Source organism: Ammospiza caudacuta, chromosome 6, assembly GCF_027887145.1.
Source record: "Ammospiza caudacuta isolate bAmmCau1 chromosome 6, bAmmCau1.pri, whole genome shotgun sequence".
In the NCBI taxonomy this organism is placed as follows: Eukaryota; Metazoa; Chordata; class Aves; order Passeriformes; family Passerellidae; genus Ammospiza; species Ammospiza caudacuta.
Genome location: NC_080598.1, coordinates 58,227,040 through 58,241,141, shown reverse-complemented (window position 1 = coordinate 58,241,141; position 14,102 = coordinate 58,227,040). Strand labels below are relative to the sequence as shown.

The window sequence follows — 14,102 nt, the reverse complement described above, 5'->3', positions numbered from 1 at the left end:
ATCAGTTATGCTCTTTTCTCTCTTTTTTTTTCTTGTTGTGAGAAAATGGGCAGAAAACAAGTGGAGAAATACAAATTTATTTTCCATAGACTGGAAGTACTTCTTTTTCCGGTCAGCTCCATTCCTGAGTCAGCTATCTGTGTACACTGCTAAAGGAAGTAATGGAAGTTGTCTATACAAAAGAAAGGGAGCACAAATCAACAGGAGAGAAAATTGGGTTTATCTTGAGCCACTGGCAAAAACAAAGCTATCAACCATGTGAAACAAGACAGGGCTCAGTGCAGAATTGCAGAGCCCCTGGACTGTATTGATGATATCTAAATTGTGTGACTGCTTTGCAGCTCTTTTGCCTTTAATCCAAATAGTGTCAGTCTTCAGATTGCTTCTCAGTGTATGTGTCTGTCTGCAGACACTACTGCATTGATTTCCATCTGGTGCATGTTTTAAAAGTTTTCCTCACAACCTTAAGGATTAACTGCCCTTTTTTTTTTTTAATTTTTTTTCTCTCCACGGAACTTCAGATTCTGAAGCATGCTGAGGAAAACAATCACAGCAAAGAAGCACCAAATCTCCTGCAAGCTCTCCCCTGATCAGTGGGCACACAAAGATCCACCAGCAGCTGCTAATGTTGCGTTATGGATGATTAGCAGGACTTCCTGTGTCTAATGAACATAGCTCTTTCAGTGAGGAGACACAGCACAATGCTGTCCCAGGAACATAAAAACGATGTAACATCCAGTCAGGAATGCATTTACTGCATGGCCTGGAATGGTGAATTGATCTCATGCCTCTGTAACAAAGCTCTCATCTGTAGTCCCCATGCACTGCTGGCACTGGCACGGCTTCAGAACGAGCCCGACCATCCTGCTCCCAAAAGGAACTGATTAGGAAGGATGTTCTAGGAGCCATTTGATACAGGCAGCACAATCCAGAATGCCATTTATGGAGCAAAAATAAAATAATACAGCAGTCTTTAGGTATTTTTATGTCTAAGTACGCCAACGGCATCTAACTGACAGTGAAAATAAGCATTTAACACCCCTATAACCATGGTGTTCCTGGATTTGAAGCAGGTAGAGTGGATGGACAGATGTTTTGGTGTGAACATGGCACATAAGAGAAAAAGGTTCAGTTTGGTTTTTTCTGCTTTCCTCTTGATTTTAACTGGAAATATATAAAGATAGGTCCATTTAAAATCCCTCTGCTCATATCTCTATATCTTGTTTCATACATCAGGCATCTAGGATATCCAGGGATATGTGAAATAAAATGTGAAGTTGTGGAATGATCTATATGGTGAAGAGAATAAGGATGATGTAAATAACACAGGCAGCTTGTAAGAAAATCTTTTGCCAAATATCTACCTTATGGCAACAGTGCAAGAAAGGGGGTGAAAATGGACTTGGAGTTTTGCTTTGTCAATACTATAAAATAAACTCAAGTTAAAATGGGTGTTACCCAACCCAATTGTCAAACATCACCACTGCAATACAAAGACAAATGTTTATTGGCTTAACTTTGAAAGTGCAGTAAATGCTCTTCTATTCAATTAGATAAACAAATACAGGACAGAGTATATAATAGGGTCCTTTCATGTAAATTATGCTTTCTAAGTCACGTGTAAAAGAAAAATGACTTTAATGTTTATATTTCTGTAAAATAAAAAAACCATCAAGGTTCTCCTTCTGATATATTCTAAATATAAAAAAATGAAGAATGTTTAAATTATGTCCATTTTATGACAAAGTCAGCAAAGCAAAGAGGCATAACCAGGCTGACAATCCAGCTTTTCTTCTCACCATTACAAGAGAGGAGGAAAAAATTCTTTATTCTGTTCTCATTTACAGTAGCAAATCCCCAGGAACTGCACTGACTTCAGTATGTTATTTTGGATTTACAGCACCCTAAAAGAGATTAGAATTCAGTCACACATGAATGAAGAACAGAATATCCACATTCATTCTAAACATATTTTCCTTCCTTGTGTACACAGAGCAGCAATGCTGTCCTCAGCAATGACAGATTATGTGCTGTTTGTTTACCTGCTTGCCTAGAGGTGTTTGTACAGGTACCAGGCAGGATGCCTCAGTGAAGGAAGCACTTTGATACCCTCTGCAGCAAATGCATCCTGATTTACATCCAGAGAGAGCTGCCTCCTCTGCAGCATCAGGGCATCAGGCAAGGGGCTAAAACATACTCACAGCATTATGCACCCAGTGATGAAAACCACCTGTTTGTGAGCCTGTTCTATTGTCTCTGCCAAAGACTGCCTCCAAGCCCTCACAATTTCTCATGCAGATATATTAGCATACATGGACTGTATATCTTTAAAATACAAGCAGAAAACTGTGGTAGTTTTTGGAGAGCACTGTGGTCAAAACAATATATAATTCCTGATCTTGATGGAGGAGGGCTATTTCTTCCTACAGGTTGCTTAGTTATGAGAATCTCAAATCTAATCTCAGCAAAAAGGCAATGCAGTGAACAGATCCCCACCAGTTTAAAAGCACTGATATCCCCTGCCCAGCACAATCCCCTAACACCCCATGCCTTGTCCAGCGTGTTCAGCTGAGCTGCAAACTCCTCACACCGGAGCAGGGAGCCAAACAAAGTTTTCCTTTGCCTTTCCTTTGGTCTTGACACCTGTCAGCATTAAACACATCCGCCTCTCCTGCTCCACAGCCTTTCTAATGAAGTGGCTGCAGGCAAGGAAGAGGCATAAGAGAGGGAGCACTGCAGAAGTAAAATGAAAATAGGCTGCTCCAGGAGATCGACAGAGATTAGGGCTGGATATCCCCAGGCTCAGTTTTACTGTGGGCATACTAATGCCCACATCTCCAACTGAAATGCTCTGGAAACCTTCTCTGCAGCCTCCAAGAACACAGAGCAAAATAATAATTCCAGCAAGATAGATCACAAATAGGAAAGAGGAGGAAGGGTTGATTTCTGTGGTTAATTTTTTTTTTCTGGACTACAACTAAAGAATTGAAAAGTATGCAGAACATTTATTAAAAAAGAAAAAAAAGTCAAGGTTTCAAAGTCAGGCACTTTCCCAAGTTAGGAAAGGTCAGTGCCAACAGTTTTGAGAGTCCAGTATAAAATGCCTAGGATTTTGTTTTTCAGAACTTTGATTTTTATGGACATCCAATCTCTTCCAGACCCAATCTTTTAAAGACCCATATTCTAACTTTCCAGCTAGCCCTCAACAACAAATCAGCTCCACTACCTGCAGATTACTTGCTAAATCATTTCAACTGACTCATTCCAACCCTTATATTGCTTCCTGACATCAAGTCTCTGATAATGAAATCCTGCTGCTCTGTATCTCCAGCCCACATCCCACACTGCCACTGCACTCCCAAAACCATGGTCTGCGCTGTCCTTCAACCACGTGTTTTTTGAAGAAAAGTTACAACTCCTTGAACTTGTGGGGTGCTCACCCTGTCCTTCCTCTGAGCTCTTCTCCAACTCACTTCCAACCACAAGAATCTCAGGAGAGCATTTAGGCTGTTTTGTTCTGTGATTCGATACCAATGACCAACATAAAGCTCATGGTTCCTAATCACTGGTGCAATAGAAATAAACAGGAAAATGATAAAATACGTCTAATGAAGAGGAGGCAGGAAAATGGCCAGCTGTGTCTCTCTACCTTTCTATCACACAAAACACATATACATATATTTATATTTAAATATGTTGAAATAGAAACCATGTACCTGCTCCCTATATCTGGTGAAAAAAGCCTCTCTGACTATATTTTTATTTTGGAATGTCTCAATTTACCAAACAGAAACATTTCATCCAGACAAGTATTCAATTAAATTCCTTTGAAAAACAGGCAAGCTTCCACTGGAGCCCTGCCAGCCCCAGCTTGTGAGCAGCCCAGCTGGTAGTCTCCTGAGCACCAGGGCTTCCAGCTCCCACAGTCTCAAGAAATCTTGCTAGACAAACTGCCTGAAGATTAAGGACCCTTGGGCTTGTAATGCCCCCATCCAGGGCAGAGTACCAGGCACAGCACAGTGCTGTGGTGGCTGGGGAGCTCAGAGACACCAGGCTCATGGCTACAGCCACAGCCAGCACTCCAGTATCCAACAGCTCCAGCTTCAGTCCTTTTTTACAGGCAATTTCAAACTGTTGGAACATCAAGGTTCCCTGAGAAATCAAAATACTTTTCTCCTTCCAGCTCTATTGCATACATATGTGGCAAACAAAAGAAGATCCTTCGTGATCTTTTGCTCTCCTTCAGCTGTTCCCTATTACCGTACATTCATCTTGTTTGTTCTTTTGTGCAAATTATTTTGCTGGTTTTTTTGTGAAAGACATCATTTTTCTACCTGCATTTGAACAGTTCCCAGCATAATGAGATCCAGATATTGGTTGTACATAGTTATGCAACACAAACAATGTGGTGTTATCATTTTCTTTTTTCCCTCCTTAGAGAGAAGTTTATTGAAAAATCAAAGCACTCCCTCTGATCATTTTCACTCTGTTAGCTGTAGGCAACATTTGTTGGATAGTAATTAATATAATATAAAAGTATCTAAATTTTGCATGCATATTGTTTTTTTTTCACACACTGTTTGTTCTTCTCCCAGCTTAAAAGCTAAGAATGAGAATTTACTTCCCATGTTCTCACCTCCCCTCCTCTACTTCATACCATATTGCAACTTGTCATATTATATTGTGAATAACTTAAGGCCTATTTGACATATTAGTTACACATTTATGTTGTAGAGCTTTTTTCCTTCACTATTTTTAGAGACCAATTTTACATGTCATGATATCCATATCTATATTTATACTGAATATGTTTATTTTTTTTTTCTTGCCATATTTAGTTCAAGGCTTTTACTGATGATAGGCAGAAAAAAAAAACTTACTAATCAGACCTTCATTTCACAAGGCAGATGGATAACTTGTAGCTCTTCTGGGAAATGACACTATTCTAACTAGACCTAGGTGATTTTCCTACTACAGTCATGAGACAGTTCTTGACTTTGCAAAGTAAAGACCAAGATGGTTGTTCTTATTAAAAGAGATACACTTTTGCTGAAAACAAGGTGGAGCTAATCAAAACATCTAAGGGAAACAAACTGATATATTCCTCTAACTCACTGTGGTACACATCAGCAATACCACACACCATGCCTGTCTTGATCATGCTGTTAGTCCTTACAAACCAAATTCAGGAATAATTGCTCCAAGTTCTTCAGACTGAGGCTATTCATGGATTAAAGCAGCACTGAGCCAATTGATGGTGAACAAAATTGTTGGAACATAATATCATATACTGCAGTGTGGACCTCTAATTTTGTATTTTGTAATTGAAATGTAAATAATTTATTAAAATAAAAAGTTGTCTCTCAGGAAAGTTACTACTAAAATCAAAACAAATTTCTCTAGGGCTCTATTTACAATGCCAAAAGAATTGCATAAGCACAATTCCTGACTTTCATGAATGTAACCAGGGTGGTTATGCCCCAGAACTGAATAATGATTAAAAGTTAGATATTGGCAGCTTCAGGCTTGCTTTTCCCCAGGAGCCTAAGGGGTAAGCTTTAGAAGGCAAACTTCACAGCAGCCACTTCATTACAGAAAGAACATGCATCTGATCCCCAGAAAAGCACTCAAAACTAACATCTCTGTGGCGATGCAAGGACGGCCCACATGAAGAGGATACAATTTCATGCTGTCAACCATAAGGATTCCCAACATGAGTTTACAAAATAGACTTCATTTGGGACACTTTCATCCATCCTTCTCACTACGCCTGTACAGCAAAGGTGTTCTACTCTCCTAATACCCCTATATGACCTTAACAAAAACTGCATGTGGCCCAGGGAGCTGAGGCAGAAGAAGTTGTTCTGGGAGCAGTTTCTAGGCAGAAGACAATGGCTTTGACGGCATCCCAGCTGGATAGGGCTGATGTGGGCACACAGCTGGATCCAGTGCCTCTTGGATTCAGCAGCCTCTGCTTCTGCCCAGAGCTGGGGATCCAGGCTATTTGTCACCCCTACAGCAACGCCCTTCTACCAAACATGTGGCATCATCTCCACTTAACAGCTCACAAACCATTAAGTTTGCCATTATTTTCATTTTCATCATTTGCATTTCCCATTTTTCCCTGCAACCATGAGGGTTAGAAATATTTTTTTAAAAATGGAATTTGAGAAGTGCAAGTCATCACGTCTCTAGTTGCTGAGGCTTTCATACTTGTAGTATCTTAGTAACAGCTGTACTCACAAATATCAAAAGTAATGATACTCTGCAATACATTAAGGAGTCCTCTGGAGATGAAAGGCTCAGGACCTGATGATTTTTTGTTCATGAGCCACGGCATGTCAAAGAACAAAGTGAGCCTGGTAGGGATTGACAGAGATTAAAAGTACACACACAAAAATCACTATGGAAAATGCGTTCCCTAACTCTGCACGAGTGAACCCAACAGCTCAGGCACCTCGCTAAGATCCAGTGGGAAGAGGGAAGGGACATTCCTGGGTGTCCTCTCTCTGGAAGCCTGGGCCGAGGTGAGAGGTGTGCTTGGCTGCCGGGGCCAGGCGAGCAGACGGAAACATTCCCGGTTGTGTCCCAAAGCAAACAGCAATAAAACCAACTGCTAATGAGGATGCAACCTGACCCTCTGCAGAGTGCCTGCCCAAGGACCGCGGGCTGCAAGGGGAAGGAAAGGACTGTGCCGGCAGAAACTCCAAGCTCAAGGGGATTTTTTAAAAGAGCAACCAAAAAAAAAAAAAATGTTTGGGTACTTTGCTGGTAATAAAAGTTACTCACGAAGTAACCCAGAGCAAACACTGCTTTGAAGGAAAGAGAAGTCTGTTAAACAAAGAACTCTACTCTGCAGAAAGAATTCCTTTTTAACACTAATGTACACATTTCATTTTTTGTAATAAATGCCAGTGAATCTTCCCTTAAGACTCTTTACTCCAAACAGGACACTTCTCTTTTTTTTCCCTCTCTGATATACTCTCCTTTCCAGGAAAGACACAAATTTTTATTCACACTTTCTGCTTTTCTTCATTGGGCTGTTTATCACACTGTTACACAAACCATTCTCAGCTAATACAGCCTAGGGACAAACATCTGGATTTTAGTAATTTACAGCAGGAGCCCAGCAGCTCCAGGAGACTGAAGAACCCATGAGCAAACTACCCATGACAGCATTCACAACTTAGTATCTGTGTTTTATTGTTTGTTTGCTTTTTTTTTTTTAATAACAAGAAAACAATCCAGAAGCCACTGCTAAGGGAGAAAAAGGAATGTATTTAATGTAGTGAAAGGCAACCTGTCATTCTGACACATCCTTGGTTTTCTGGAAGTCAAATTAACAGTCATATTTGGCAAGAAAGATGTGATGGCATAAGGCATTTGGTTTGTGGAAGGACATCAGAGGTAGTGGTTTTGATTAGAAGTGCAATGATAAACCTGGACAGTGCCCTGCAAAGAGACTGTGACAGCCAAGAGTAATCCAGGGTGTAAGAAGTTTGGGAACTGATGAACTAGGGACAGGACTGTAGAAATGTAAATTATACTAGAATAATGCTACTCAAACTCAAAAGATTCTGCAAGCAGTTAAACATGGACTTAAACTTAAATATTGGAAATATCTCATTGAAGGTAATGGGCATGAACACAGTCCTTAAACACTTTGGAATTATGGATGTTTGTTTTCCCAAGTTTCTGGACACATACCACTGCTAGTATTTCTGCTTTAAAAAGGATCAAGCGCACAGGGATTTCAAGAAATACACAACAAAGTAGTTGGGGCAGTTTACTGAGCAAACACACCATGTCCTTTGGAACCCAGTGGGAAAGGAGCTCTCCTGGCCCCTGAGCTGAGGGGCTGAGCAGCCTCTCTGCACTGTATCATCTCCTAATCCTTGCTGTGAACTCAGGGCACCTTCAGCCAGGCTGGTGTCACTGTGCCAGTCAGCCACAAAAGCAGTGAAAGGGAACAGGAAAGCAGGAGTGTGTCTCACCCATACAAAAGTAAGCTGTTCCCCTTTGTTATTGGCCCTCTGAATAAATGGTAGCTGAGAGAAATTTCCTTTTTGGGATTGTTCCTGCACTAGCAAATGCAAAACCACTTGCTGCAGAGGCCATCTAAGCCTTAATAAAGAACTGTAATGAAATTCAGGTCCAGGTGCTGAATGATTAGTCCCTCTATCAGAACATATTTTTCCTATTTATTTTCTTGCTCAGATTTCACCTGTAAAACAGGAACATTAAGGCAATTCCTCAATCTCAGCCTGTTAAATCCTCAATTCAGCTGGCATACTCACAAAGAAGATTTTCCAACAAAGGAACTGACAGCTTTCCATTGCAACTGCAACACCAGAGCATCCCAAAATGCATTTTCCTGTGACACTGTGCTCAACTGCTCCAGGTACATTAATGGGATCAGGTCTGTGACACATCACAACCCAAAAGCTTCCCACCTCAGCCTAGGAATGGAATAAGCAATCCATCACACAGTGTGACACGTTCCCCAAAACACACACACACTCAAAACCTGAGAGTGGTGTCAGAATGTTTATTGAAGAGGGCAATCTGACTGGCTGAACCGACCTGGGTAGCCGGTAACTTTTAACATAAGCAAACAGAGATACTGTAAACCTGCTGTGCATGGAAACTGTGTTTATACTTAAATTGGACTTGGAAGACTGAAATAACTTACTAGAAAAATATAGCTAAAGTTCCCAGGAGCTCTGAATGACCTTGAGATCATTCTGAAAAAAACAGAAATATGTAGACATATACAGTGATGCAAACAGAGTTACACAAATATTTTTGAAGTCAGCTAATAAAATACATTTCCTTGCCGATTTTTTATGATAGCTTTGCAAACATACTTTTAAAACCACACTTTTCAGCCCCACCAAGCATTTTTTTTGCCACTTGCGTTATCAGAACTGATGGTAAGCATTCTGCAATGTAAGTGTTGCCTCATTTACTTCTTAGTGAGTTTTGTAATTGCTGGATCTGTTCCTTTTAGATAGACTGCTGAAATTCTTACTACCACATGACAAGACAATAAATTTTCTTAGTGATGCAGTGGAAGTACAGAGGAAGACAAAAATAGAAAAAAAGATATGAGAAACTTCAGATTTTTCTCAGTGTGGCCAATATATTAACAAAATATTTTTATTTATATGGCACCTAAATTGTTGTACATAGGCACATCTGCATGGAAAGTGATCACAAATCAGAGAGATAACAACCACCAAAAATTGTGAGCTCCATTGCTCATGAACCTGGAAAAAAATTATTAGGAGTATTAAAGCACCCAGAGTAATGTAACCTAATGTTGCATAACTGTGATAAAATGTCTACAAATACCAGGAAATTGTTAAATCTAGAAGTGTTTTGCTTAAAAAATAATGACATAAAAGGAGAGGGGATAACTGTTTTATAACTTGAAAATAGCCAGGGGAGTCCAAGCTGCTTTTATTCTTCTGCCATGGGCTGGGTGCATGGCCAGTACTGGAAGCTGACTGAAAAGGAAAACTGGAGATGCATCAAGTGATGGATTGCAGGTTATCCACGAATCTGTACTTGTATCTGAATTTTCCACACCACTCATACAATCTCCATTTGGCAGGAAAGCAGCACACAAGCAGGCAGGCAGAAGGGCCTGTGCTTTTATCAGCAAGGTGCTCATCTGCAAAGCCGATGGTGTCCAGGAATGGGATAACCTGGGAGCGCGTACATCGCATCAAGGCTTTGGAGGAGAGGGGCAGGTGTCAGTTCAATGCCGGCATACCCTATCAATTTTGGTGTAAAGTGTGGGAATAAGTGACCCTCTGAGAAAATCCGCCAAGTTCCAGAGAAAACAGGATGGTGAATAGGTTCAATAGGTGTTTCTCGAGAACAATTTCACTCCGTGACCGGAGGTTCTAGTGCGGTGGGGGCGGGCCGGTCTCTTCCGTGCCTGCAGTGAGAGAAAAAGAATAAATGGCCTTAAGCTAAAAGAGAAGACATTCAGAATAGACAGTAGAAACATTTTTTTCATTGTTATAATGGCCGGACATTGCAAAGGGCTACCCAGGGAGATGGTGGAGTCACCAGTTCAAGAGGTGTCTGGATCTGGCACAGAGCTACGTGGTTTAGTGAGGGTTACAGGGGCAGTGCTAGGCGGACGCTTGAACCGGATGATCTTAAAGATGTCTTCCAACCGCGGTGATTCTGTGAATAAAGGCGGCGAGGCTCCTGTGTCCCGGTTTGGGGCGGTGAAATTCAGCATTCCGTGATTCCGGCTCCCTCTGAGGGCCGAGGCCGCAGAGCGCAGCGGCCGCGTCCGTCAGCACCGGTGCCGCTCCCGGCCTGTCCGCCGGCGGCTGCGCGCGCCTCTCCCCTTCCTCCTCGTCCTCCTCCTTCTCCCGCCGCTGCCGCTGCCCCCGCGGCAGGGATGGAGGCCATCGAGGAGCTGGCGGTCCAGCCCTGCACCTCCTCCCTCTACCTGCGGCCTTTCCGCCTCTCTTACCGGCAGGTGAGTGGCGCCGCCAGCCCGCCCGCCGTCCCCGTCCCGGCAGGGCCCCTCAGCCCCCGCCTGCGCCATTTTGGAGCAGCGCCGCTGCCGCCTCATGGCACCCCCGGGGCGGCCGCGCTGTCCCCGGCGCTCCCTCGGCCTGCCCTGAGGTGGGGTTCGAGGAGGACAGACCGTGGGGTCACTGCCTTGGGGTGGCAGCGGTTCCTGCGTCCCCAGGGGTGTCCCCCTGTGCCCTCCGCCCGCGCGGGGCTGTCACTTTCACTGTCACTTTCACTGTCACTTTCACCCCGTGCTGGTGTTCGGGTTCACCTCTCTGGAGACATTCCTGTCTCACCTGCTCCAGGTGACCCTGCCATGAGAGGGGTTTGGATGAGCTGATTTCCAGAGGTCCCTTTCCACCCTGACTATTCTGTGATTCCGTGAATAACCTCAATGCCCGCAGGTGGGAAGTGGGGAAGGAAATCCTGTCCCGTATCATGTTTGTATCAACATGAGTCACCTTTCACAGGATCACTGAGAGCTGGTGCTTCAAGCAGCGGCAGGAATGAGAGCTTTGAAAGGAAAGTCACTTGTCACAGCACAAAGCATTGCATGGTCCTCGGGTGCTTTCCTTGGGCCTGCTTGGTGGCTGCTCCCAGGGTGAGTGGTGGAAGGGGAAAGGAAGGAGAGTTTAGACAGACCTAGAAGTGGATGGTGGAAAACACATCTCATTTCTTCTTTGCTTTGCTTCTAAACACATCAATTGGAAAGGCAGAAGAGGAAAGTATTGAGTCCAACAGTGAGATAAACCACAGAAAATTAAAAGCAAGGGTTCAAATAGGTTTCATCAAAGCAGATGAGCTGATTTTTAACATTTTTAAAAATGCATTTTATACATGATTTTCCTAAAGAAAGCTCTCTTCTCATTGATTGGGATAAATAAACTATTTTGATTCATGAACAGCTGAGAGCTTTATACTGAGATGTCTTTTTAGGTATCAGAAGTAAACTGTCACGGACATCTTTTGTGAAAAATCCTTTCCTTAGGATTTTTTTTCCTGAAAAGCTGAGAGGCCTCAGGAACAAAATGTAAACAATGATTATCTGCTGCTGTGGAATGCAACAGGTGCATCTGTGATTGGTTTCATGTGGTTGTTTCTAATTAATGGCAAATCACAGTCAGCTGGCTCAGACTCTGTCTGAAACAAAAGCTTTTGTTATCATTCCTTCTTTTTCTATTCTTAGCCAGCCTTCTGATGAAATCCTTTCTTCTATTATTTTAGTATAGTTTTATTGTAATATATATAATAAAATAATAAATCAAACTTTCTGAAACATGGAGCCAGATCCTCGTCTCTTCCCTCATCCTAAGACCCCTGTGAACACTGTCACAGTAAACCTGAAAAACATTCTTTCACGTTCTGAATTTTTGCTGGCTTAGCTTACAAGTGATGGGTCTTACTACTTAAATTAATTTTCACTTCTGAGTCATCCTCTATTTACATGAAAAACGGGATTTAATTAAAATGTTTGAAACAGTATTGCAAAATTACATTTAATTGAATGGATGTGCCTTAGATGTGATGAGTATTGTAAAGAAGAAATAAGGATATGTTTGGTCATGTGCTGTGAATTGACAGAGATCAGCACTGCCACTAAATGAAGCAGACTTGCCCTTCTTGCTACTTCCTCTCTGCACAAGTGTCTGTGCAGCAGCTGAGTGAGCTGGACCAGGGTAAAACCTAATCTAGCCTAAAAAAGAAGTCAGTTTTAAGCTAGACAAGATCAGTGATTCAGTTCATTATGCTGGCAGAGGGGAGGTGGTAATGTGGTAGTTAGGGATGAGTGTTTGGGGCCTGGTGAGAGATTGTTTCTCTTGGCTGCAGCACTGTCTTGAAATGAAGTTGAAAATGTAGTTTTTATGGCAGAGGCTGGCCTGGGTCCAGCCCACGGAGAGCATGAGCTCAGTGTGAGCACAACTGTCTGTACCTGACCTGAGAAACAGGCCCTTGGTTTATTGAAGCCCATTTTGCATTTAAAAACTGACTTACTAACCAGAGGAAATACTAAATATTTTCACTCATTTGACTAATTGTTTCAAAAGCATTTAGGTCTGCTCAAAACCCCATTAAACAGTCAAGTGTCTAAAATCCAAGGGAGTTAAATGCCTGTTGTGCTTAAGAATTTTGAAAATTCCACCACTCCTCTAAAACTGACAATTGTTTCCAAAATATAGCCCTTGATCTTAATGCTTTTATACTGAGTAAGTCTTCCCTTGTCCAACTATTTTAATTCACTATCTGGAAAAAGAAAAGAAACTTTTCTTCTTCCCAGCTCCTAATTGTTCCTAAGTAACATTAATTTCCCCCATCCATGAATTCCCTGCACTTGCTTGCTGAACTTGACCCAAATCTAATAAAAAAGTCTTTCTGGATAACAGAATAATCTAATGGGTAAAACTTTTGAATAATGGCATTTTTTGCACTGTGAAAACTGAAACTAATTTGGATGCTTAAATTATGCAATATGTGGAATTATGATGTAATTGGAAGGCTTGGGGTGGTCTTATAGGTACATTTTGTGAAGTTATGACACATCCCCTATAATTCATTGTAGGTCTGAAAAAGAGTCATTGATGCATTTTTTGGTGTTCACATGACATTAATGAAGGAGAATTGGGGCCTTGAAGACTGAGAATTTTAAATCTATTTTCAAAAAGCTTTATTCAAAAAACAGGCATTGATATTTAACATAAATCTTCTGTCCAAGGACATATAGAGAGTGAGAGTTTTTTTTATTAATTTGTTTTCTTTCACAACTACTGCTTTTCTGTACAAATAGGAAATTAAAAGAATTTTTACATATAGTGTAGGATTTTAAGATTATTTCTAAGCATTCATGAAAGCTTAAGTAACAGCATTGATTTCTAGACATTTCATATCAAAATTATGCTACTTGTATGGAGATAATTTGAGTCCTGTTACTATATCTAATATAGCAAGGTCTTTAAAATAAACATAATTTTTATTATTTTAAAGATAAATTTAGATTTATATTTCAAGATACCCTGCTAGTCTGATTTTATCCACTCAACCTGCACCCCACTGAGTTGTAAACCACTGTTGTTCTCAAAGCTTTACAGACCACTCAAAATCTGTAAGACACCAGAAGAGGATTCATTTGGGGGCTGAAATCTAAACAAAATGCTGAATTAATCAGCTCAGTTGGTCAGAGCATGGTGCTAATAACACCAAGGTCAAAGGCTCAGTCCCTGTAGGGGCCATTCACTCAAGAGTTGGGTCAGTGACCTCGTGAGTCCCTTCCAACTCAGAATATTCTGTGATTCTGGAAACACTTCTGTAAATCCACACAGGTTACACATCTGAACTGGTGAAGAGTGGAGCCACAGAGTCAGATGAGTCTACCTGCTCTCAGAGGCGTTTTACACATTTACAGTTGCAGGCCCAAGGATTGCATTGATGTCTTGGCCAGCTGAGTATTTTCCTTGGACATACGGATGCTCAGACTGGAAACTGTGGACAAATACAAGGACAGAGTTGTGTTTACATCAAATCCAGTCAGGCAATTACTGTCATGTTAGAAAAAACCACAGCACTGT

General features: G+C 41.5%; 1 protein-coding gene across 1 annotated transcript in view; it reads left to right on the top strand.

Moving 5' to 3' along the window:
• The first annotated feature begins 10,191 nt into the window (after positions 1–10,191).
• NUDT14 (nudix hydrolase 14) overlaps positions 10,192–14,102 on the top strand; it is a 60,163-nt gene continuing 56,252 nt past the window's right edge. The window contains exon 1 of the mRNA XM_058807126.1: positions 10,192–10,504. Within this exon, the coding sequence (XP_058663109.1) occupies positions 10,424–10,504 (81 nt within the window). The 5' untranslated portion in view covers positions 10,192–10,423. The remainder of the gene's footprint in view (positions 10,505–14,102) is intronic.